Genomic DNA, 26,990 nt, shown 5'->3' with positions numbered 1-26,990 from the left:
ATCAAGAGCTTCACAGTCTTCCTCTATGCCTGAAGCCTTTTCAGAGAAATCTTCTCAGCAAGCCCCTAAAGAGAAGCGAGGGAGCAAGCAAACTAAGAAGAAGTCTGCTGAGAAACAGGACCCTCTGGTGGCCTCAGCACCACCACTCCCTATCAGTTCTGCATCTGAGGGTGTGGTGGAGATCTTAGCGTCCCCTGTGGTCCTGGATCTCACTGATGCTTCATCCACCATAGAAATGGCTACAAATACTCAATCGGTGGCAGCAGGTGACCCTGAGGCATAACCTGCCTCCTTGCACGCTTCATGCCTTCGCAGCCTCACGATAACGTCATCCTCCAGTGGAATTGCGGGGCTTTTTTCCACCACCTGGCTGAGCTACGGCAACTCTTAAGCTTTACACGTGCTTTCTGCATTGCCCTTCAGGAAACATGGCTCCCAGAAATGCGGATCCCTGCCGTCCATGGCTATAGGGGATATTACAAGAACCGTAGTGACTATAATGGAGTGTCAGGTGGAGTTTGTGTCTATGTCCTGAAAGTATGCAGTGAACCCGTGCCTCCTCAAACCCCTCTTGAAGCTGTGTCTGTCGGAATAAGGACGACGCAGGAAATAACTGTCTGCAACGTATATCTTCCTCCAGATGGTGCAGTATCCCTGAACGCATTGGCTGCACTGATTGATCGACTCCCTAAGCCTTTTCACCCATTGTGGGGTGGCACTGTGCTTACTGGCCGAGGCAGAGATGTCGAAAATTTACTGTCACGACTCGACCACTGCCTCATAAATACAGGTGTCCCCACACATTTCAGTGTGGCAAATTGCACATATTCGGCCATTGATCTCTCGGTTTGCAGTCCTGGCCTTCTCCCATCTATCCACCTGAGAGCACATGACGACCTGTGTGATAGTGACCACTTCCCCATATTCCTGTCACTGCCCCGGCATCATACCCACGTACGCTTGGCCAGATGGGCTTTAAAAAAAACAGACTGGGAAGCCTTCACTTCTGCTGTCACCGTTGAATCTCTCCCACATGGTAACATCGATGTGGTTGTTGAGCAGCTAACTGCTATGATCGTTTCTGCGGCGGAAAACGCAATTCATTAGTTTGTCCCCGGCGAAAGACAGTCCCTTGTTGGGCGCCGGAAGTCGCTGAAGCAATTAAGGAGCGTCGGCGAACTCTACAGCGGCATAAGCGGCACACTTCCCGGGAGCACCTCATAGCCTTTAAACGGCTCCGTGCCCGCTTTCGTCAGCTTATCAAACGACGGAAACAGGAATGTTGGGAGAGATACGTCTCGACCATTGGGTGCCATACGTCACCTTCCCAAGTCTTGGCAAAGATCAAACGAGTTTTTGGGTAAGTTTTTGGGTATCAGACCGCAACTGCTGTTCCTGGTGTTAACATAAAGGGCGTGTTATCTACCGACGCAAACGCGATTGCCGAGCACTTTGCTGAGCACTATGCTCGCGCCTCTGCGCCGGAGAATTACCTCTCAGCCTTTCGCACTCTCAAACGGCGGATGGAAGAGAAAGTCCTCTCGTTCACTACACGCCACAGTGAGCCCTATAACGCCCCATTTACAGAGTGGAAGCTTCTCAGTGCCCTCGCACATCGCTCCGACACAGCTCCTGGGCCAGATCGGATCCACAGTCAGATGATTAAACATCTCTCGTCTGACTACAAACAACATCCCCTCATGGTCTTCAACCGGATCTGGTGCGATGGCGTCTTTCCATCGCAGTGGCGGGAGAGCACCATCATTCCAGTGCTCAAACCCGCTTGATGTGGTTAGCTGTCGGCCCAGCAGCCTCACCAACGTTCTTTGTAAGCTGCTGGAACGTATGATGTGTCAGCGGTTGGGTTGGGTCCTGGAGTTACATGGCCCACTGGCTCTGTGACAGGGCGGTTTCCGCCTGGGTCGCTCTACTACTGATAACCATGTGTCCCTCAAGTCTACCATCCGAACAGCCTTTTCCAGATGCCAACACATTGTTGCCGTCTTTTTTGATTTACGAAAAGCATATGACACCACCTGGCGACATTATACCCTTGCCACATTATACGAGTGGGGTCTCCGAGGACCGCTCCCGATTTTTATCCAGAATTTCCTGTCGCTTCGTGTTTACCGTGTCCAATTTGGTGCCTCCCATAGTTTCCCCCATATCCAGGAGAATTGGGTTCCGCAGGGCTCTGTATTGAGTGTATCTCAATGTTTAGTGGCCATTAACGGTCTATCAGCAGCTGTAGGGCCGTCTGTCTTACCCTCTCTATGCATGGTCTCTGGCCCACGGCTTGCAGTTTTCGGCTGCAGAGTCGTGTGTTATGCACTTCTGTCGGCGTCGTACCGTTCATCCGGAACCAGAACTTTACAGTACTGACGATCCCCTCACTGTTGTTATTGTTGTGGTCTTCAGTCCTGGGACTGGTTTGATGCAGCTCTCCATGCTACTCTATCCTGTGCAAGCTTCTTCATCTCCCAGTACCTACTGCAACCTACATCCTTCTGAATCTGCTTAGTGTATTGATCTCTTGGTCTCCCTCTACGATTTTTACCCTCCATGCTGCCCTGCAATGCTAAATTTGTGATCCCTTGATGCCTCAAAACATGTCCTACCAACCGATCCCTTCTTCTAGTCAAGTTGTGCCACAAACTTCTCTTCTCCCCAATCCTATTCAATACCTCCTCATTAGTTACGTGATCTACCCACCTTATCTTCAGCATTCTTCTGTAGCACCACATTTCGACAGGTTCTATTCTCTTCTTGTCCAAACTGGTTATCGTCCATGTTTCACTTCCATACATGGCTACACTCCATACAAATACTTTCAGAAACGACTTCCTGACACTTAAATCTTCCTGACACTTAAATCTATACTCGATGTTAACAAATTTCTCTTCTTCAGAAACGATTTCCTTGCCATTGCCAGTCTACATTTTATATCCTCTCTACATCTACCATCATCAGTTATTTTACTCCCTAAATAGCAAAACTCATTTACTACTTTAAGTGTCTCATTTCCTAATCTAATCCCCTCAGCATCACCCGATTTAATTTGACTACATTCCATTATCCTCGTTTTGCTTTTGTTGATGTTCATCTTATATCCTCCTTTGAAGACACTGTCCATTCCGTTCAACCCCTCACTATAGTGGAGACATATCGGTTTTTAGGACTGGTTTTCGACGCCTGATTGAATTGGCTTTCTCACCTTCGTCAGCTTAAGCGGAAGTGCTGCCAGCACCACAATGCCCTCCACTGCCTGAGCAACACCAACCGGGGTGCAGATCGCTCTACGCTGCTGCAGCTCTACAGAGCCCTTGTTCAATCCCACCTTGACTGTGGGAGTCTGTTTAATGGTTCGGCGGCGCCCTCAGCTTTGCGTTTACTCGACCAGTCCACCACTGTGGCGTTCGACTAGCGGCGGGAGCTTTTAGGACGAGTCCGGTGACCAGCGTCCTGGCTTAGGCTGGAGTCCTCCCGTTGCAGCTCAGGCGTGCACAACTGCTCGCCAGTTACGTTGCGCACTTTCGTAGTTCTCTTGCGCATCCGAATTACCCTCTCCTTTTCCCATCCACGGCGGTTAATCTCCCGCATCGGCGGCCCAGGACAGGGCTTACAATTGCAGTTCGCGTCCGATCCCATCTACCTGAACTGGAATCCTCGCCTTTACCACCTATACTCGAGGTCCATTCGCGCACACCTCCATGGTGTACACCTAGGCCGCGGCTTCGCTTGGACCTTTCACATGGCCCAAAGGACTCAGTTCATCCCGCGGCTCTCCGCTGTCACTTCCTCTCGATTCTGGACATGTACCGAGGCCATGAAATGGTTTACACTGAGGACTCTATGGCTGATGGTCACGTCGGCTTCGCGTATGTCAATGGAGGACATATTGAACAGCATTCCTTGCCCGATGGCTGCAGTGTTTTCACTGCAGAGCTGGTGTCTGCTTATCGTGCTCTTGAGCACATCCGTTCATGCCCTGGGGAGTCGTTTCTTCTGTGTACTAACTCATTGAGCAGCCCACAAGCTATCAACCAGTGCTACCCTTGTCATCCTTTGGTAGCGACCATCCAGGAATCCATCTATGCCCGCCGGCCAGTGTGGCCGAACGGTTCTAGGCGCTACAGTCTGGAACCGCGCGACCGCTACGGTCATGGATGTGTGTGATGTCCTTAGGTTAGTTAGGTTTAAGTAGTTCTAAGTTCTAGGGGACTGATGACCTCAGCAGTTAAGTCCCGTAGTGCTCAGAGCTATTTGAACCATCTATGCCCTGGAATGATCCGGTCGTTCAGTGGTGTTTGTGTGGGCCCCAGGGCACGTCGGAATCCCAGGCAACGTACTTGCTGACAGGCTGGCCAAACAGGCTTCACGGAAACCGCTTCTGGATATCGGCATTCCAATAACTGATATGCGTTCGTTTTTACGCCGCCAGGTTTTTCGGCTTTGAGAGATGGAATTGCGTAGTCTCAGTACGCACAACAAACTGCGTGCCATTAAGGAGAATACGAATGTGTGGCGTCCTCCATACGGGCCTCTCGCAGGGACTCTGTGGTTCTCTGCCGGCTTCGCATTGGCCACACATGGGCGACCCTAGTGCTTTTAGGGTGGAGGTTTTAATGTGTTGCAGAGTGGCTGGCTTCTCCTTTGTATTCTCATGGTCAGCCAGCCATGGTAATCTGTTTTGTCGTTTTAATCTCTTCTACCTGTTCCTTGCGTTTCTGTGGTTTTCTTCTCCCATTTTGTCCATTGAAGTGTTTGTTGCCCTTCCGTCGTTCTTGTGGTTTTTCCTTTCTCTCCCTTTTGTGTTGTCAGTCTCGCTTGTTTTATTCTCACCCTTGTGGCATTGTTTGATTCGGAACAAGGCACCGATGACCTATCAGTTTGCTCCCTTCCCCCCCTCTTTTAAACCAACCAACCAACCGACCGAAGTCCTAGCGGTTCTAGGCGATTCAGACTGGAACCGCGCGACCGCTACGGTCGCAGGTTCGAATCCTGCCTCGGTCATGGATGTGTGTGATGTCCATAGGTTAGTTAGATTTAAGTAGTTCTAAGTTCTAGGGGACTAATGACCTAAGATGTTAAGTCCCATAGTGCTCAGAGCCATTTTTGAAGTCCTAGTTACTCAGCCGCGCACTCGGGAATAAAAAATCAAACCTGACGGACGCTAAAGACGATCCGTCACAAGGTCTGAAGACTGTGGTCAGTGTGAGCGTGAAAATGAGGCGAATGCTCTTTCTTCCACTCGTTTTCACGTACGTTCACGAAGAGAGTCCTTTTTTTTGTGGAAGGTTTTTTCCTTTCTGTCTTCTTTCCTGCCGTTTGCTGGTTCTACCTAGGGGCTTCCGAACCGTGTCCGATTTGTTGTTGGTAGCAGCAGGAATGTGCGTCTGTATTTGGCTACAATGTTATTAGTCACGACGTAATTGGGAAGGTCTCCAAGGAACAACTGAAAAGTGTGCTGTGTCCCTTTAACTGGTAATTTATAAAATTCCTTCCCATTTTCGGTACCATTAGCTTTCATACTACCATATTATCTGATATTCGTAAGATGATATGTAACAATATTATCGCTTGTACTTAAACGTATGGTCCTCCCGAGATCTACATCTGGAAAGGAGCTTTCGTGTGTATGGACGTCGATCTGTTCACCGCAGCCATTCTGTTGTAGGTTTTTCGTGTGGTTTCCCAAAATCACTTCAAAAATATATCTACATCGTAAGACCCATGAGAAACTTAACGCACTTTTGTTGTTTTAAATAACAACAATATTTGGAATAAGTTTAGCCGTTGGGATAAGGATAGTTGTGGGAATGAACAGAAAACATCTTTAAAAATGAACCGAACGACGTGAAATAATAATCATGAATATATGATACATCCTTGTACGCTGAGGTGAATAAAGTCATGGAGCGATACGCACGAACACAGATGGCGGTAGTACCGCGTACGAAAGGTGTAAAAGAGCAGTGCATTGTCGAAGCTGCCATTTGTACGCAGGTTATTCGTGTGAAATGGTTTCCGAACATGATTATGGCCGCACGTTGAACGAGGAACGGTAGTTAAAATTAGCAGTGGTTCCCAACCTTGGAGCAATTACCCCATAAGGGGTAAAATGAAATTTTCTGAGGGTTAAAAGCATAACGGTGCTATTCCGTTTCGGTCGCAAAGCTAAATAGTCTTTAGAGACCACTACTATTATCATTATTTCGTAAGGCTGGAATACTGTTAAGTTACCAATAATTACAATTTTTTTAAAATATTAGCGTTAACATGCTACACAGTGTGCTGGAGGTTGTACCTTGTCACACGAACTTAAGAACAACTTTATCGTCACAAAGTCCACCCACTGAACACATACATTGTTCCTTGTACTATACGTCGTACATACAGAAACGTCATATTAAAATGCGTTTCAGAGTTGTCGGCAGTTCCCTGAATAGATCAGAAACTCCTTCATTATGCACTTCACAACGGTAAAAGAACTAACTGACAACACAAGTGAAATTGCACTGTGATGTCAAAGTCTTGGGATAGCGATATGCACATACACAGATGGCTAGAGTGCCGCGTACGTAAGGGCAGTGCATTGGCGGAGTTTTCATTTACACTCGGGTGATTCATTTGAAAACGTTTCTCACTTGATTATGACTGCACGACGGGAACTAGCAGACTTTGAACGTGGCATGGTAGTTAGTACTTGACGCGTGGGTCATTGCATTTCTCAAATCATCAGGGTATCCAATATTCCGAGATCCACACTGTCAAGAGCGTGCCGCGAATACCAAGTTTCAGACGTTACCTCTCACCAGGGACAACGCAGTTGCCGGCGTCCTTCACTTAACGACCGAGAATAGGAGCGTTTCCGTAGAGTTGTCAGTGCTAACAGACAAGCAACAATGCGTGAACTAACCGCAGAAAATCGGGAGGACGACGGTTCAATCCCGCGTCCGGCCATCCTGATTTAGGTTTTCCGTGATTTCCCTAAATCGCTCCAGGCAAATGTCGGGATGGTTCCTTTGAAAGGGCAAGGCCGACTTCCTTCCCCGCCCTTCCCTAATCCGATGAGACCGATGACCTCGCTGCCTGGTCTCCTCCCCCAAACAACCCAACCCTAACCGCAGAATTAACGTGGGACGTGCGACGAACGTATTCCTTAGGACAGAGCGACGAAATTTGGCGTTAATGGGCTGTGGTAGCAGACGTCACGACATCGCCTGCAGCGCCTCTCCTCGGCTCGTGACCATAACGGCTGGACCATAGACGACTGGAAAACCTCAGCTGAGTCCCGATTGCAGTTGGTAATAGGTGATGGTAGCGTTCAAATGTGGCGCAGACCCAACGAAGCCGTGGATCAAAGATGCCAACAAGACACTATGCAAGCTGGTAGTGGCTCCGCAATGGTGTGGTCTATGTTTACAACGAATGAATTGGATCCTCTGGTCTAACTGAATCGACCATCGACTGGAAATTGCTGTGTTCGGCTACCTGGATACCATTTTCAGCCGTTTCATGGACTTCATGTTTCCAAATAACAATGGAATTTTTATGGGTGACAATGCGCCATGTCACTGGGCCACAATTGTTCGTTCACGGTTGGTTTGAAGAACGTTTTGCACACTTTTTTTTTTCCATCAGTCTACTGACTGGTTTGATGCGGCCCGCCACGAATTCCTTTCCTGTGCTAACCTCTTCATCTCAGAGTAGCACTTGCAACCTACGTCCTCAATTATTTGCTTGACGTATTCCAATCTCTGTCTTCCTCTAAACTTTTTGCCCTCTACAGCTCCCTCTAGTACCATGGAAGTCAATCCCTCATGTCTTAGCAGATGTCCTATCATCCTGTCCCTTCTCCTTATCAGTGTTTTCCACATATTCCTTTCCTCTCCGATTCTGCGTAGAACCTCCTCATTCCTTACCTTATCAGTCCACCTAATTTTCAACATTCGTCTATAGCACCACATCTCAAATGCTTCGATTCTCTTCTGTTCCGGTTTTCCCACAGCCCATGTTTCACTACCATACAATGCTGTACTCCAGACGTACATTCTCAGAAATTTCTTCCTCAAATTAAGGCCGGTATTTGATATTAGTAGACTTCTCTTGGCCAGAAATGCCTTTTTTGCCATAGCGAGTCTGCTTTTGATGTCCTCCTTGCTCCGTCCGTCATTGGTTATTTTACTACCTAGGTAGCAGAATTCCTTAACATCATTGACTTCGTGACCATCAATCCTGATGTTAAGTTTCTCGCTGTTCTCATTTCTGCTACTTCTCATTACCTTCGTCTTTCTCCGATTTACTCTCAAGGGGAATAATCGAGAGGTTAGTTTGTGCACAAAATTCTGCACTGGCAACACTTTCGAAATTATGGACAGCTATAGAGGCAATACGGCACATATTTCTGCAGGGGACTTCCGCCTTGTTGGGTCCATACCACGGCGAGCTGCTGCACTAAGGCAAAAGGAGGTCCGACACGATATTAGGAGGTTTTCTATGACTTTTGTCACCTCAGTGTATAGGCCGAAACATTTCAGATGGCTCTGAGCACTATGGTCATCAGTCCCCTAGACTTAGAACTACTTAAACTTAACTAACCTAAGGAGTTCACACACATCCATGCCCGAGGCAGGATTCGAACCTGCGACCGTAGCGGTCGCGCGGTTCCAGACTGTAGCGCCTAGAACCGCTTGGCCACTCCGGCCGGCCAAACATTTCAGTGTCTCCAGAAATGTGTTTTGCATTCTGAATTTTTGTCCTGGACTGTACGACGGGCAAAGATCGGGCACTGTCGGTAGGGCCATATAACCTTTAACTTAAACTGGACAAGCATTTTGAGTTACAGTAAGCACGTTAGACCGTTGTAGCAGTAGGTAAATTCATGGCGAAAATGCAAATGTATTTGCTGCTTTGGAAATGATATTCGTTTAGAAAAGTCAGCTTATAAGACGGGCAGAGAGAATGGACTGCCGCAGTGGTCACGGTTATTATGTATGACAATGCTGTGTACAAATTATCCAATTAATAAGTTCTTTAAAACAAATAAAATTGTATTTGTAATAAGATAATATGGAAAGGAAGCCACTTATTCATGATTAGTAAGTTAACGTCGTAAAATATAGGTATGAAGCTCGACATCTATGATGCCCTTTTACCTGTGGTAGTTAAAGGTTCCTTTTATGTTAAATTTTCCACAAAATTTTAGCGCAAAATCGGTATGCGCTGTCAGAAGCCAGTTAACAAAACCTTTCTAACGATGCCTCATTCATCTATGTACGATTAGTAAGTGTTGAGAAAAAGAGATGTTAACTTGAGGAAGAATATACATGGTACCCCTTCAACGATCTATTCCTACTACCATTTCTCCCGTTCCCGAATTAGTGCTCACTATGTGATGACCTGGATGCCCGGGAGTCGTTAAATTCGTTATTTCTTTTTATGTGAAATTACGGATTCACCTTCCACTATTACTGTGGTTCCTGCCGTAGTGAAAACTAATTTGGTCACGTGACGGGATACAGCCACGTTCCTATTCAAAGTAGTGCGGCGTTGATCCTCCCTGGCGCAGGCCTAGAAAGAGATCGCCGAAAATGTCTTCGGATACTGAAGCGAAGTTTTGTTTAAATGCCGTTAAATTTGTTAAAGAAAGGTGAAGAGTGTTGACGCAGAAAGGCAACGGAACGTGATTGAAAAGTATTAAAGCTGAGTTCTTCGATGAGTTGTAGATTGTGGAAGAGGGTACTGTGCTATAGGAAATGGGGTTTGAGGTTCTACCGCAAAGAGCAAGAAGCATAATGCACAGAAAAAGTCTTCCACTGAAGATAAACATTGGTTTGCAGTAATGCGGGAAATTCTCCGATGCTCTAGGTACGATGAAGAACTACCAATTAATGAAAACTTCCCAGATTTTGGCAAACACAGGAGTTCATAGTCAACAAACAAGCTCTTAAAAAAATTATTTCGTCTGTGTGATTTCCTTTTGAATTATACGTGAGTCATCTTCGTGTGATAACGACAAAACATAGGTGCCAGGACGGCATATTACACTAGATTTTTACAAAAAAACAGCAAAAATTAAATTAAAACGACCTGTGTTTAAAAGAGACGAGATGTATTTTCAAAATTATACAAGGGAGTTATCTGAGACCTTTACTCACGCAAAAGTGCGTAATTTCTTCAGGCTGCAGATCGCTGTGATTTGAGACTGAAAAAAAATTAGACAGTTTTTTGATGTATTTTCATATAATGTACGCTGTGAATAAATGCTGCGGCAGTGACAGTGTACGGTGAGTACTGCCCAACAAAACTGGTGATCAGCGCTCGTCTTGCTAGATGTTTCACTGCGTGGCGGCGCATCGCAATGTAAGAATACTGAAGCGTTCACTGTCGCTATCTCCGATTCTTCTTTCTCTAGAGGAACTAATATAACTGGCCAAAATATGAGTAACACCTTTAAAAGAACACTCTGGTCGCTTGGCGCTCTGTAGTTGGTGTAAAACTTGTACAAGGCGGTCATATGTACCTTCACCACTGGTAAGGCCTCACAGTGTGGTGGTGTACATGAACTAATCGGCTGCCAAGAACCTGCTCAGCAGGATGGATGACTTCGAGACGTTACAGAATGGCAGAGGGCAGCTATCATTTTGACGTATCTATGACCACAGCTTGAGTAAGTATGTCTGCTTTTTTGATGTATCAACGCGGATTGTCGATCGTGTCTACAAAGAACGGTGAACCATTGGCAACAACGAATCACGATATAAGAACAACGATCGTAACTAGTTGCTAACCGACAAGGGCCGGAGACCATTGTTACGCCTTATGAGTGACAGTTGGTTTCAAACCCGACGTCGGTGCTGTCAGTAAATGCAGGAACTGCTCAACCCGTTTCCTTGCGTATATAACATGTATTGGACATCTGTGGCCGCGTACGTCGCTAAAGGCCATTGCTCACTGTGGCACATGGAGCTGCAGGTCTACAATGGGCCGAACAACACACAAACTTGAGGTATGTAGTGTGGTCCGACGAGTTGCGATTTTTCTCCTTTTCAGATTATACCAGGCGTCAAGTGCACCAAAGGCCAACGAGGCGTTCAACCTGCGGTGAATGTGGTCTATAGTTCAGGCAGGATATGGTTCTGTGATGTTTTAGGGGCGCTGTTCTCAAGATTCTGTTTAATTCTAGTCCTCTTTACAGCTCTCCTGTTCCCAAGGATAATACTCGGCAAATAATCACAGACTTGCCTCTGAGAGTGGAGTGAAAGATTGGTCAAGACAACTATTACTTGCCCTACTTGAGATAAATCGTGAAAAGTTTACGTAATTCACATTGGATGTTACGGTGTGAGTCGTAATAGCTACAGTGGTAAAGTTAAGAGAAATGCCTGTCGGGAGCAACATAGGAGTTAGGCGGCCTCGACCATAATTTGAGCTTGTACGTTTCTTCACACCAGTCACCGTGAAGCTCGTACATTCGGATGCATGACGTGATTCAGAAGGCGAGAGTCCAGATGTCAACGCGCGGGCGCAGCGATGAATCAGGGTAATGTGTGCCGCCGAGAAAACGAATTCTCACAAGTGTCTCAAGCACGTGCTTCTGTGGCGAAGAACTAATCTGACATTCCGTTTGAAATACTTTAAAAATAACCATGAAGGAGCGCTACGAATCTAGAAGTACATCTTCTTTAGTCTCCCCAGATAAACAGAAATGATCTATGAATATCATGTGCACGAGTAGCGTATTACAAAACTACTTAATTTATTTTCGATACTTCATGAACAATGTAATACCAGGCTGCTTTTGTCAGTCGTGTAGAAGCTCGAAATATGGTATGTAAGACCATGGCGTTTTGGGGCAACGGGTACTCGTCGATGCTGTTTCAATATTTCGACCTTTCGGAATCACCAAGTGTCAAATAATACTTCGTTCGTTACGTGTAACTTGATGCCCAAGTTTCATTAACTCATTATTCAGCTGTCTCTCCACATACAGTGGTTATTTTTTGATATGGTACTACTCAGTGCTTGTCACAGAGAACTATAAAGAACATTTACAAAAACATTATAATATTAGTCCAATATAACTGTTTTAAGCTTCCCCCTACCACATTCTGTGTAAAGCTGTTGCTGCAAACAATCACTAAAAACGACAAGAAATTGGTATCTGATCATGCTATTCAAGCATCTCATGCATTTTCACGTGTGACTTACCTGTTAGGATGATGAGATTTGATTAATGAAAACTAGTAACTATACAAATATTTAACTTTGTTTAGCATTCCTAACAAGAAAAGTAATCCAATAACAATATAAAAGTAAGTTCCTCCTGTCAAATACAACCTTGTCATCCAAACGAATCAACCAAATGATATCAGTTGGAGCTTTCGCGTTCTTCTAGCTCGATTATTTCTCCAGAGACTGCAGCATGTGTACGTTCTACTTGCAGCAGAAATTAGGCAGAACCTAGTCACACCAAGTAGTCATTTTACTCGACTTAGTCAGTTGGAACCTTGTTATTCCAAAGGGTCGATTTGTCGACGATGTGGCGGATAGTTTGTCACAAATAACATTTACTGTTTCCAGAATGGGTCTTTAATTTTGCACCGGAATGTGCCCCGTTTGGAAACTTATTGACGTTAAATGCCAGCGCAAGAGTTGAACACAGTCCCCGCCATTTGCAAGAAAGCAGGAGAGGAGTTGTGACACTGGTGAAGGTGAAGCCGTAAAGGCTGAAAAGGCCAGTCGTTTGAACAAAGGTCCTTGTTGGAGCTTCAATCTAGCAGCAAGTTTCACAACAGTGAACTCTCCTAAGGAACACGAGTATTATAACGTGCAGAAAAGAAAATCATCTTTAGGCGATGACCAGCAGCTGAGCTGTGCATCAAGTATCTTTTAAATTGGGTGTGCTTTCGTGCTGTTAGGAACATTTTTGTAACCTACATTTTTGTCTGCGTTTCAAAGGCAGCCGGCATTGGCACTGTAACTCTATACGCACATTCCAAATTATAATTTTTTGTAATACATTTTCGTGGTGGAAGTCTGGGGATTTCGTTCCACTTTGCCAAAAGTTCAGGGATGATATTCCGAGGTGCCAATGAGTGCAAATGATTGCATGGCACACTTTGAAAGGTTTCCCTCCCTTGCGTCACACTGTGTACGGTTACAGGCTCTGCAACCACTTGTGATTTATAGCGTATCCCGTGACAGTGAGAGCCGCTTTTTTAGCAGACAGGAGATAGACAAGATTTACGGAGCATGCGAATGAGATTTAGCCGCTGGAGAATTCTGGTATGCTTTCTGAATTTGCAGTTTAACGACTACCATTGCACTAAAAGGATCTTCATCGCAGCAGTCAGACAAGCAAACTATATATACCGGTACGTAAATCCAATGTTTTGTTGGTATCAGGATCAACAACTCAGTAGATTTGTAATTTATTAATCGAGGTTTCCGTCAGAGTTACAGGTAACTTTTTTATTAGTGACTAGTTGCGAAAATTTTTGTTCATTCTGAAACCATTTCCTACATCAGAAGGTACAATGTTACTAACAAATAATGAAATACAACGTGTGCACACATATTGTGTGCTCAGATTACAGCAGTGCAATAAATCTTTTATGACATACCTGCATTTGTAATGTTTTACGGTACATAACACATTTGTTTTTACATCAGATCAATATAGCAACTCTTATTTCAGTGTATTACGAGCGTCTTGATACATCCAAAATTCGATAGTGGCCTTTAGCTGTTTATACATGTATGACAGGCGCTTTCATTGTTTATTGTGTGTTCATATGCTCTGCCTCCGAGTTTAAACGCAGTAATTTTTTGTTTTTAAAAGTGATTCATGGTTCAGAAAAGTACTTTGCATATGACATATCAATAATTTGTAAGACAGCGCGATAATGTCGGAGACCTTTATCGGTACTATATAGAGGTAGTTCGTCTTATCATTAGGAATGAAAACTTTCCATTAGTGAGTGCTGTTTATCCAGTGATGGAACAAGAGAAACATTGGGCGTAGGAAGTCAAACAAATGCATGAGAAAACCAATTGATATTGCTGGTGTACTGAAGACAATTCACCATACACTGAGGTGGCAAAAGTCATGAGATGTCGGTATGCACATACAAGTATACATATTGCGATAGTACGAGGTGCATTCAAGTTCTAAGGCCTCCGATTTTTTTCCTAATTAACTATTCACCCGAAATCGATGAAACTGGCGTTACTTCTCGACGTAATCGCCCTGCAGACGTACACATTTTTCACAACGCTGACGCCATGATTCCATGGCAGCGGCGAAGGCTTCTTTAGGAGTCTGTTTTGACCACTGGAAAATCGCTGACGCAATAGCAGCATGGCTGGTGAATGTGCGGCCACGGAGAGCGTCTTTCATTGTTGGAAAAAGCCAAAAGTCACTAGGAGCCAGGTCAGGTAAGTAGGTAGCACGAAGAATCACTTCAATGTTGTTATCACGAAGAAACTGTTGCGTAATGTTAGCTCGATGTGCGGGTGCGTTGTCTCGGTGAAACAGCACACGCGCAGCCCTTCCCGGACGTTTTTGTTGCAGTGCAGGAAGGAATTTGTTCTTCAAAACATTTTCGTAGGATGCACCTGTTACCGTAGTGCCCTTTGGAACGCAATGGGTAAGGATTACGCCCTCGCTGTCCCAGAACATGGACACCATCATTTTTTCAGCACTGGCGGTTACCCGAAATTTTTTTGGTGGCGGTGAATCTGCGTGCTTCCATTGAGCTGACTGGCGCTTTGTTTCTGGTATGAAAAATGGCATCCACGTCTCATCCATTGTCACAACCGACGAAAAGAAAGTCCCATTCATGCTGTCGTTGTGCGTCAACATTGCTCGGCAACATGCCACACGGGCAGCCGTGTGGTCGTCCGTCAGCATTCGTGGCACCCACCTGGATGACACTTTTCGCATTTTCAGGTCGTCATGCAGGATTGTGTGCACAGAACCCACAGAACTGCCAACTCTGGAGGCGATCTGTTCAGCAGTCATTCGGCGATCCCCCAAAACAATTCTCTCCACTTTCTCGATCGTGTCGTCAGACCGGCTTGTGCGAGCCCGAGGTTGTTTCGGTACAAACCGAAACAACCTCGGGCTCGCACACGATGTTCTGCCTTCATTAAACTGTCGCACCCACGAACGCACTTTCGACACATCCGTAACTCCGTCACCACATGTCTTCTTCAACTGTCGATGAATTTCAATTGTTTTCACACCACGCAAATTCAGAAAACGAATGATTGCACGCTGTTCAAGTAAGGAAAACGTCGCCATTTTAAGTATTTAAAACAGTTCTCATTCTCGCCGCGTGGCGGTAAAATTCCATCTGCCGTACGGTGCTGCCATCTCTGGGACGTATTGACAATGAATGCGGCCTCATTTTAAAACAATGCGCATGTTTCTATCTCTCCGGAGAAAAAAAATTGCAGGCTTTAAACTTGAATGCACCTCGTATAGCGTACACAAGGTATAAAAGGCAGTGCATTGGCGGAGATGTCATTTGTACTCAGATGATTTATGTGGAAAGATTTCCGATACGATTGTGGTTGCACGACAGGAATTAAGGGGCTCCGGAAAACCCTATCTTTCCAATGTGAAAATAGCATTTATAAATTACATGTTTTCTCAGAAAGCATTTGAGCTAGAAAGCCTAAATTTTTACATGTTATTTATTGGAATATTGGCAACAACTTAACAAAGGGAGTTTTTAATATCTGAATTCAGTTTTTTAGAGATTAATTTTTTTCTATTGTAAAGAAAATTCACTACCTTTTCTGCCATTTTTTGTTTATAATTTCAACAATATACAGGTTTTTGGAAAAGGTTCAAATGGTTCAAATGGCTCTGAGCACTATGGGACTCAACTGCTGAGGTCATTAGTCCCCTAGAACTTAGAACTAGTTAAACCTAACTAACCTAAGGACATCACAAACATCCATGCCCGAGGCAGGATTCGAACCTGCGACCATAGCGGTCTTGCGGTTCCAGACTGCAGCGCCTTTAACCGCACGGCTTTTGGAAAAGGCTGTTACGTAGAAGGGACTGTGTAATATTTTCTGGATATCTGAAGCAAATTGGTGTGGTAGATCCTCAGAAAATTGTAATTTGCATGAAAAAATAAAACTTTTGGGAATCGACCGACAAAGTTTGGATTAACTTTTTAGTGCATTCCAAGTACATAGGATGGATTATCGTCATCTTCTGCAAACTGCTCCTCTAGCTTCCTCTTTGTCCTCCTCCTGTTTACTCTGGCTTGCGTTTCTAGGCTGTTTACAGTCCTGTGGGCAGCCCGAAGACATTCCTTGTCTAAAGTAAGCATCGTTCGTACCATGGTGAGACCTATCTTTGTTCCCATATTTCGAAGTACTTTGCGCCTTACAAAGTTGACATCATTGTAGATAGCAACAGCATCATACACACCAAAGTGAAGTGTTTCTATTCCAGCAGTCTTGGGTGTTGTTGGCCATATAACACTATTTACACTTTCATTAGGGGTTTTGAGTTTTTCCATGAACACACTTTTTTAACAGTTCAGGTGCTACTAGGTCTCTGAAAATAGGTTTTATCACTTCCATTACCGCGTCAGGTAGACTATGTGTATGAGTGTATACTTCACCAGTTAGGAATCCCTTGTTGTACTTACAACAGCTGTTTTCTCTTTTGGGTCACAGGTAACGTTGGGGACTTCCATCGGTTGATAAAGTATGAAAAAAAAGAAGAGCCGAAATACTGTTTGTGTTTTGCCTAATAGCCATTCCATGATAATTTTGTAGTTTGTCAATTACACTGTCAGTTAACTTTCCCGTTCTTCTAACCCTTTGCCATCACTGAGTTTTTGGTTTTTTGTACGAAGCTTTCAGTCGCCGAAATCTTAATCCCATTCGTTTCTGTACGTGTCCAATACACTCAAATTTCTGCATTACAACATCATCACCATAGGGCTTCATTCCTTGAACATGATCGGAACTTTTAGAATTACCGTCACCAAGGTAATTCACATATCACACTTTATCACACGCAAAAGAATGTTGAAATACAGTATATATACTAGCAACATCAGCCACTTCCATGCCTCCGCTACAGCCATTATAGTTAGCTGTGCAATTATTTTCATGTGTACCCTTTTTTGTGGGCACCTATAATATTTAAATATTACTGCTACATTTGAAACTTTCCAAGTTTACATACAGGTGGCGGATACTGCGCCATGAAGAGATGTGTGTCCCCATTTAAGCCAGGCACCATCGAATCCTGCAGTCAAGTCTCTGTTACCACTATTTACTGTTACTGCCTCTTTCACAGCTTTCTTCATAGATTCTATACAGACATCTTCTACTTTAGACCATATAAATCTGTTGTGGTTCGTGAACTTGGTTGGGGGATTTGGAAGAATCATCATGACACGGAAAACTGCACGTGCTGCAGCACCCTTACTAATGGTACGCAAGGCATAAATAAATCTTATGTTGTGTTCATATATTTTTCTACCATTTTCACCATTTGGAGTTACTGCAACACTGTTCCAAACGGTGGTCATGTACGAACACGTACAACATTTCAGTTCCATTTCACTGGCAAGTCCTATATGATTTTTTGTAGTGTGTTCCAGACCCACTTCACTACACTGAATACATCTTACACAGTTTCCAAAATTCCGTTGAGAACTGCCATATCAGATATTCGATTCGCCCATAAAACATTCATACTTTTCACTAACTGAACCAAGCTTCTTCTGCGAAGTACTGTCTTTCTCACCTTCATTGCAATGGGCAGGTGTACCAGCAAGATTAGGTTAACACACATGGTTATCGTCTTTATTTTTACACTAATAACACCTACCTTTTGGCTTTCCAACATTTCTGCTGTTCTTAAAAGTCTTCAGAGGATTTCTAGTAACTTTACGTTTTCCCATGACTATCCTTCAATAAAACAGGGACTTCGATGAACAGAATTCATTACGAGTATTTTCGGGATTACAAAAGAGTTAATAAACATGAAACACACGACAATCGAGCGAAATATCACAGTTTAGCAACAACACTTATTTTGTAACACGTATTTTCTCTCACATCACTTAAATTCGCGTGATGAACATGTAGATGCATGAGTACAACATTTGATTGCAGTTTAACAGCGCCACAGTGGGTCACGCCCATGCACAACATATTTCCAAAAATATTTTAAAAATAGTTGTAGTTCCTGAACTGAATAAATTATGTATCAATTGAAAGGGGGAAGTATGTAGATTTTTAAAATGCAAGAAACTAAAAATTGAACACTTCATGATTTTGAACCTTTCCAGAGTCCCTTAACAGACTTTGAACTCGGGGTAGTAGTTGGAGCTAGTCTCATGTTACATTCCATTTCGGAAATCATTAATGGAATTCAATCTTCCGAGATCCACAATGTCAAAGAGAGGGACGAGAATACCAAATTCAGGCATTACCTCTCCCCACAGACGACGCAGCGGCCGACGGCCTTTACTTAACGATCGAGAGCAACGGGTTTGCATAGAGTTGTCAGTGCTAACAAACAAGCAGTACTGCGTGGAATAACCGCAGAAATTAATGTGGGACGTACGACGAACGCTTCCGTTAGTACAGTGCGGCGAAATCTGGCGTTAACGGGCTATGGCAGCAGGCGACCTACGCGAGTGCCGTTGTTAACAGTACGACATCGCCTGCAGCGCCCGTCCTGTGCTCGTGACCATATCGGTTGGACACTAGAGGGCTGGAAAACCGTGGCCTGGTCGTATGAGTCGCGGTTTCAGTTAGTAAGAGCTCATGGTAGGGTTCGAGTGTGGCGCAGACCCCATCGACCCAAGTTGTCAACAAGGCACTGTGCAAGATGGTGGTGGCTTCATTATGGTGTGGGCTGTGTTTACATTGAATGGACTGGGTACTCTGGAATGTACGGCTACTTGGAGGTCATTTTCAGCCATTCATGATGTTCCCAAACAGTTATGGAATTTTCATGAATGGCCATGTGCCATGTCACCGCCATGTCACAGTTGTTCGCGATTGGTTTGAACAACGTTCCGGACAATTCGAGCGAATGATTTGGGCACTCAGATTGCCCGGCATGAATTCCATCGAACATTTATGGGACGTGATCGATAGGTCAGTTCGAGCACAAAATCCTGCATCGGCAGCACTGTCGCGATTGTGGACGGCTATAGGGGCAGCAAGGCCCAATATTTCTGCAGGGGTCTTCCAACGACTTGAGCTCATGCCACGTTGAATTGCTGTACTGCACCGGACAACAGGAGTTCCGACAAGATATCAGGATGTATCTCATGACTTTTGTCACCTCAGTGTATAACGTTCGTTCGTTGATAACGGTGCTTCATTATTTCTGCAATTTTTGATATTTCGAGTTACTAAACGTCTGAAATCACTATATTCTATTGTGGAACAGTTAAAGGACCACGCTTATGGTTCAGCATCGGTGATAAGCTTGGATGTTAACCCTTGTATCGTATATACCATTGCACTCTTACTCGACGTAAAGGTTCTTACGAGATGAATCCATATTAGTGATACAAATACAATTTAGACGTTTTCTGTTATTTATGTCGCGATCGGTGCGAGGAAAGTGGAATACTTTTGTTGTTACCACGGTATTCCCAAGGACGCCGAGCGGTTACAAGTGGACTTGTGTTTGGTGTGGGGACATTAGAAGTGAGAACCCCATCACGTAAGAAAGCGCAGTGAGCGAGAGCAGTGGCCCAGTTGAGCCCAAGGCCGGAGTTTTATCGTGTTTCACTTAAATGCAATACCGTGTTTGACTCTCGTACCGGAACTGCCAGCTGGTAGACAGATAAACAGCGCCGTAACGCCACACTATTCGCCACTATACGTGTTCCACGTACGTTTTAAAAATAATTTTCAGGCGGAATGGCCGCTTTCCGTTGTATGAGAACCACGGATGAACGGTTGACGCTATTGCAGTGGCATTTGCAGCGACCGCTCGGTGGCGTTCAAATGGCGAGTGGATATTTTTACACATTACGGCCCAGTAACGGTGCAGGACGAAACAAGAGGAGCAGGAGCCTCTAGATAATGCGTTGTTTCATCGTTTTGAGTGAACAAGACGACGAAATGCTGGACTGTTATCCAACTTTTTTAGTAGCTGCTATCAGTTAGCATGGCCAATCGTTTATCCATGATCAGATGTCAGATCGAAATGGTTTGGTACAACAGCAAAGCGGTCTACTCGTATAATAATTTTGTGTTCCACAAAAATGAATATCAAATAAATAAATAGTCTGCAGAATATATACCTCGCGTGAGTTCATCCAGGTCAACCTGGCAGTGTTTAATGCATGTGGTGATTAGTTGGCGAGTACAGTCGCTTGACAACCGAGAAAAATTTAATTTTTCTAGTTAATGGTTTTGTATTTACGTATGATCAGACGATGTCGTGATACAGAGTTGTACGCTGGAATAGCACCAATGGAATCGCTGAACTTAACGTCCCATCCGACGGCCGATCACACCTATGCCACATCCTCTCTCTTTTCCATGAGATACTGCGGAGGGATTTGGGAATTTTCTATTGATAAAAATATGTATGGTACAGTATTTCCTACTATCGCCAAGCCAATAGAAAGAGATTTTTACCCTCAGTTTATAAGAGTCATACTGACCCTACGACTTATCTTAGAAGATGAGTTAAAGAAAGTCAATCCTACTTTTACAGCATTTGTAGATTTAGAGAAAGCCTTTGAGAGTGTTGATTGGAATACACTGATATTCTGAAGGCAGAAGAAGCATTTCTTACATTGATTTAAGCGCTGTGTTTAAAGAAGAAAAAAGAAAATATAACACTGATCCAGGGAATGGTTGAAATTGAGAGAGAAAAATACCCATCACAAGCTACTAAAAGAAATTACTCTCAAAAGCGGATGATAACTTTCGTTTATCGGATTTTACGTGTCTTTTATTTTATTACAATACAGTTTGTATGTTGTCCGTAGAATTTTAATTTTCTTCGTAACGTCTTCCTGCGTAATATATAGCTGGGAAAGAAGCACCACATCTACCAGTTTGGTAACTGCCAGTTCTCTCTTGTTTTTATCCATGATCGCGGTTTCGAGAAACGTGGACACCCACAATACAGTCAGATAAATTGTAATAAAAACTATTTCTCACTAAACATGCGCGGCGAAACATCAACGCATACATCATCCGACATCGTGTCAAAGCGGCCGTGAATCAAAATTGCTCTCAGATACGTCAAACGCGTCTGTCTTCTACAAATTCGCCAAACAAAGCTGCACACTGCCAAATAATTTGAGGACCGTTTACAGAGGCTGTAACCTGTGTATACAGAGATAAATGTACCATTGTGGCTGTAACGTAAGACCAATCAACACCTGATTCTCTCAAGAATCGAAATACTACGTATAAAATAGCTTCAAAGGTTTGACTACTTTACTAGTGAGTTAATGTGTTATATGTCCGACGTTAAGGATTTAAGAGACAAGAGGTTTAGAAAAGATTTGAAATTGTGTTTAAAGTTTGTCGAAAGTCACTATGTGCTCCGGTTATCAAACACTGGATGAGGATAGTCTGTGTAATTTGCACTCCCTTTTCAGTAAAAGATAGTTTTTAATGCGTCTCACTGTTTATGATGTGTCTTCTTAGCTGTATGCCGTGCAAAGAGAATTTTGCGGTTATAGTCAGTCATGTATGTGGATCCTGTTTGCAAAGTGAGTTGCCAATAGAGTCAGTAGTAAAGAAGTGATGAATTAAAACGGCGTGTCATATGCTGTAACTTTACTGCATAAACAGCGAAAGCGTAGTAAGCGATATATTTTTTTCTTATCATCATTTTATGAGGAGTGTCAGCGAGAATAGGCTTCGTAAAGGTTTGAAATTATGGATAAAGTTTGTTGGCAGTAGCTGAGTGCTCGGATTTTCAAATACTGGCAGAATATAATCTGGGTAATTGTTGCGCCGTCAGTTACACGACCTGAACTTACACTCGTGCACACAGATTATAAGAGTAATACTTGACATACGGTGTTAAACCTTTAACATAAGAATGTATTTTGTAGTGTGTAGTTTATGGCAGAAGCTAAATTTTTAAATGCGTTCTATAAGTTTCTGGAGTAGCGAAAATAAAATTTTTGGTGTCCTTGGAAGCTGTTAGTTCGTCAGTTACTTAGATGTTCAGTATATCATTTCAACGATCCTTTTAGCGAAATGATGTGGAACGGGTCAGTTTGCAGGATATGTATATATGATTACTGTTAACATTGTTAAAAATATTATCATTTTATTCCCACTCTTGCAACTACACTTAAAAACAAGTATATTTTTCTAGCTACCAGTTTTTAAGTAGAAATTCAGCAGTGGAATAGGAGTTGTCCAGGAGAAATTATTTTAAATTGGATTTAAAACTTGCTTCTCTGTCTGTCGGATGCTTTATGTTATTAATCAAAAATAAAGGTTATCTTTTCCTCTAGTGTAGTAAGTGTGTACATCACTGTCGTTCTCAAATTGTGATTGATTATTTATGACGAATTACATTAGCGAAAATATGGATTGTAACGGCACGGTTAAAATGCCTAGCCGTTAGATGGGCAACCAACAACCTGGATAATGAACCATGAACAAGATTAGCCTTTTGGTAATAAAGATAACAAAACTGACGCTATGTCATGTGTAGTATAAGTGAATGAGATCTGTTATGTGGTGCAGGCTTGCTTACTGACATTCGAGTAGGCTGGGAGGGGGGAGAGGAGGGGGTTCGCTGGGAGAGATGCCACGTCAGCTGTCGTCGCGCACAAGCAATTGGAGCGAGCCAGAGCTCGTGCGTGTGAGAGCGCGTAATGTGTGTAGGAGCGCACACGTGCGGCGGCGGCGGCCCCACTTGTTTTATCTCTCTGCTTCTGCCCGCCTCCAGCAGTGCCCCGCCGCCGCCTGCGTCGCCACTGCGCCTTCTCGTCGCACGCGGCTTCGCGCCCGCTCACTGCCGCTCGTAGTCGTTTCGGTTCTCCGCGTGTGTACACAGCGTCCTGCGCGGTCAAATGCCGCCAGTGCGGATGGTCGCGGAGGAAACCGTGTGTGGCGAGTGTGACGCAGAGGTCCGGAAGATGTGTTGAGGGCCGCCGGTCGACGCCTCGGCGCTCTGCGGTGATAATCTGAGGCGGTTGGAAGTGGGCCGCCGCTGCGAGTGCGATAAGGCGGCGAGAGGGCTGGCGGGCTAGAGCGGCTGGCCGCCTGCGGGCAGTTGGCAGGCGAGCGACGCCGATGGCGGACTCCGGCAGGAAGAGGACGCCCAAGCAGTGGGAGGCGCGCTCGCTGCACAGGAGGTCGCTGCGACGCCTGCGCCGCCACCACCCACGGTCAGTAGGCAGACGCAGTCTCACCCCTCGTCTCGCACCTCCTGCTAGCTATTCAGCCCCTGTTTCACAAGAGCGACTTTCCTGCCCCTTTTGTGGAAACTAGTACTGTAAAAGTAACGATCCAATTTTGTACCGTATGTAGTCGGTCACTATCTTTCTAGCAAGGCGGACAGGGTGTTTATGAACAATTTGCCTCCATTTTGCTCTATCTTCATATAGTTCTTGTCTTGATACGGCTTTCCAGTCGCCACTAGCCTTCAGATCGTCCTTAACCCATTATTTGGGACACACAGAAGTACCGGGTGATCAAAAAGTCAGTATAAATTTGAAAACTTAATAAACCACGGAATAATGTAGATAGAGAGGTAAAAATTGACACACATGCTTGGAATGACATGGGCTTTTGCCGGCCGGTGTGGCCGTGCAGTTCTAGGCGCTACAGTCTGGAGCCGAGCGACCGCTACGGTCGCAGGTTCGAGTCCTGCTTCGGGCATGGATGTGTGTGATGTCCTTAGGTTAGTTAGGTTTAAGTAGTTCTAAGTTCTAGGGGACTGATGACCACAGATGTTAAGTCACATAGTGCTCAAAGCCATTTGAACCATTTTTGACATGGGGTTTTATTAGGATGGCGCTCCACCCCACATTGCTAGATGCGTGAAAGATCTCTTGCGCGCGTCACTTGGTGATGATCGTGTGCTCAGCCGCCACTTTCATCATGCTTGGCCTCCCAGGTCCCCACACCTCAGTCCGTGCGATTATTGGCTTTAGGGTTACCTGAAGTCGCAAGTGTATCGTGATCGACCGACATCTCTAGGAATGCTGAAAGACAACATCCGACGCCAATGCCTCACCGTAACTCCGGACATGCTTTACAGTGCTGTTCACAACATTATTCCTCGACTACAGCTATTGTGGAGGAATGATGGTGGACATACTGAGCATTTCCTGTAAACAACATCATCTTTGCTTTGTCTTCCTTTGTTATGCTAATTATTGCTATTCTGATCAGATGAAGCACCATCTGTCGGACATTTTTTGAACTTTTGTATTTTTTTGCTTCCAATAAAATCCCATTTCATTCCAAGCATGTGTGTCAATTTGTGCCTCTCTATCTACATTATTCCGTGATTTATTCAGTTTTATTAGTATTTAAATTAGATGCATTCACGTGAACAGTTTTAGGTACTTTTTTTTTCAAATTACAATATGCTCTCTGTAAGTACAGGGTGTGCCAGAAGGACTTTACAACTTTGGAGTGATATAGAAATTTATTGAGATGCCTTACAGAATCGGTAGACACGTATCATTTTTTAAGCAAACAACCTCAGATTTCACGTAAAAGTGGTAAGCGTAATTTTGCTTTTCTCTGACTACCATCTGTGATGCGGCAAACATCTCAACGGTAATCAGTTTCTCCCCACACGCGTTACAACAAATCGGGCGTAACTTATGGAACGGCAGCGCATAGATTCGATTTTTCAGGTTGGCTAAGTTGTTTTGTAGGGGGGGAACATACACAAGGTCTTTAATGAAACCCCAGAGGAAGAAATCCCTTGATGCCAAGTCTTGGGAGCGAGGTGGCCATGTGATTTGCCCTTCACGGCACAATCCAGCGACCTGGGAAGCTATTATCGAGGAAACCTTGAAGTTCCGTGAGGAAATGAGATGGTGCACCGTCTTGCTGGTAATAAACCATTCCATCTCGGTCATCTGCATCCATCAATGGGATTAAAAAGTATGCAAGCATTTCTACATACACAATACCAGTGACAGTTTTCTCCACGAAGAAGAAAGGGCCATACACTTTCAGTTTGCTAAGGGCACAAAACACATTAAGTTTGGGGTTGTCATGATTGAGTTCCAGGGTTGCATGTGAATTTTTGCTACCCCATATTCTGCAGTTCTGGGTGTTCACCATGTCACTGATACGAAATGGTGACTCAGCGTTAAAGATTATTGTGTTAAGGAATGTTTCCACTCCATCTGTGGCTTACTACTTGAGCCCCATCTTATTCTATTACTCGCTCCTGTGAACGGGAGCCGGCCGCGGTGGTCTCGCGGTTCAGGCGCTCAGGTTCGAATCCTGCCTCGGGCATGGATGTGTGTGATGTCCTTAGGTTAGTTAGGTTTAAGTAGTTCTAAGTTCTAGGGGACTGATGACCACAGATGTTAAGTCCCATAGTGCTCAGAACCATTTGAACCATTTTTGTGAACGGGAACGCGTTATGCAGGTCTTGGTGTCACTCACGTCCATCTAGGAAGTTTTTACTGAGTTTAACGAAGGCGATGTTGGCCTGATGTATTCGACGATGCCCTTTGGCTACACTGTCTAAAGGATCGTTCTAAGAAATACCAAATTAAGATCAACCTGAAGATGGCGAAATAAGGTGAAACGCGTAGTTGAAAAATAAAAAACTAAAATTGCAACCAAGACTGTTTTCAACCAATACTGTTAAGGAATGTCTCGTCGTCCTCTATCCGATGCAACATTTCCGCGCAGATTTTCCCACGAGCAAGCTTGTCTGCATCACTGATGTGCTGTGCCATTGTGAAGCTGCATTATTTCGAGTGTAAAAGTTTTTTTTTTGGAATGCCAGTGTTGCGAGAGGCAGGTCGCTTTGAGTTTTGTGGCCTGTAGGCAAAGCTCTCCCTAACCTGTTCGACATACTCATCAACACACGGGCGACCTGCTAATGTAACATGTCGCAGTGAACACCTCGTCTCAACAGAGTTATTGTGCCAAGAGTGAATTGCAGGCCTGCTTGGAGGTTCTTTAGCCTATTCGATGCGAAATTTACGCCGAACGGATGTTGCAGAGTTCGTTTCATGAAACCAAAACAGGCAGCGAGCACGCACCGCACCATTGAAAGTAGCTATTTTAACACTGCAGTACGCTAGCCCTCCTGGTGGCGGAATGGAGTACTGATGCTCCACGTGAATCAAACATGTTGTTTGCTACAAAATAACACATCTACCGAATCTGCAAGTTGTCTCAGTAATTTGTATATCATTTCAAAATTGTAAAATCCTTTTTGACTTACCCTGCATATTGTCGCAGAAGGCCCATGGGCGCTACAACATCAACACTACAATGTTGTTCCTGTGGCAGAAAAGAATGTTGCATCTTGAAGTATTTAATGTGAAATGTAGTGAAACGATATTTTTTCGGTACAAAGCACAGAACAGATCCACAGTCTAATACTCCTGAGGGCAAAGCCTTCATGTTCCATTTTGCCTCATCCTCTGGCCAATGACAAAAACTATCATATCACACATTATTCACTGGCATAGCAGCTGCTTGTTTCTTCTTCTTCTGGACTTGTTTCTGCATCCAGTAGCCAAAGCCAGAGTTCCTCTTCCCAAAAGAGATCAGTCCATTTGCAATGCTCCAGATAAGAACTTGCTGACAAATTTTGCATCAACTCACCTTCAAGACATCCATTTTCCGTTTATAAGTAATCCCCCCCCCCCCATGGACCATGGACCTTGCCGTTGGTGGGGAGGCTTGCGTGCCTCAGCGATACAGATGGCCGTACCGTAGGTACAACCGCAACGGAGGGGTATCTGTTGAGAGGCCAGACAAACATGTGGTTCCTGAAG

The 26,990-nt window shown here is 44.4% G+C and overlaps 1 protein-coding gene across 2 annotated transcripts in view; it reads left to right on the top strand.

Moving 5' to 3' along the window:
• The window catches only part of LOC126484010 (colorectal mutant cancer protein), a 605,708-nt gene that overhangs the window by 56,208 nt on the left and 522,510 nt on the right, over positions 1-26,990 (top strand). The window contains exon 1 of one of the 2 annotated variants that reach the window (XM_050107342.1): positions 22,993-23,390. The exons of the other annotated variant lie outside the window; for it this stretch is intronic. Within the exon in view, the coding sequence (XP_049963299.1) occupies positions 23,296-23,390 (95 nt within the window). The 5' untranslated portion in view covers positions 22,993-23,295. Of the gene's footprint in view, positions 1-22,992; positions 23,391-26,990 lie in introns of those variants that run through there. 2 annotated transcript variants of the gene reach the window in all.

The sequence above is a fragment of the Schistocerca serialis genome, chromosome 1 (genome assembly GCF_023864345.2).
Source record: "Schistocerca serialis cubense isolate TAMUIC-IGC-003099 chromosome 1, iqSchSeri2.2, whole genome shotgun sequence".
In the NCBI taxonomy this organism is placed as follows: Eukaryota; Metazoa; Arthropoda; class Insecta; order Orthoptera; family Acrididae; genus Schistocerca; species Schistocerca serialis.
The sequence above is the reverse complement of the archived record's forward strand: the minus strand, read 5'-3'. Positions and strand labels throughout refer to the sequence as shown.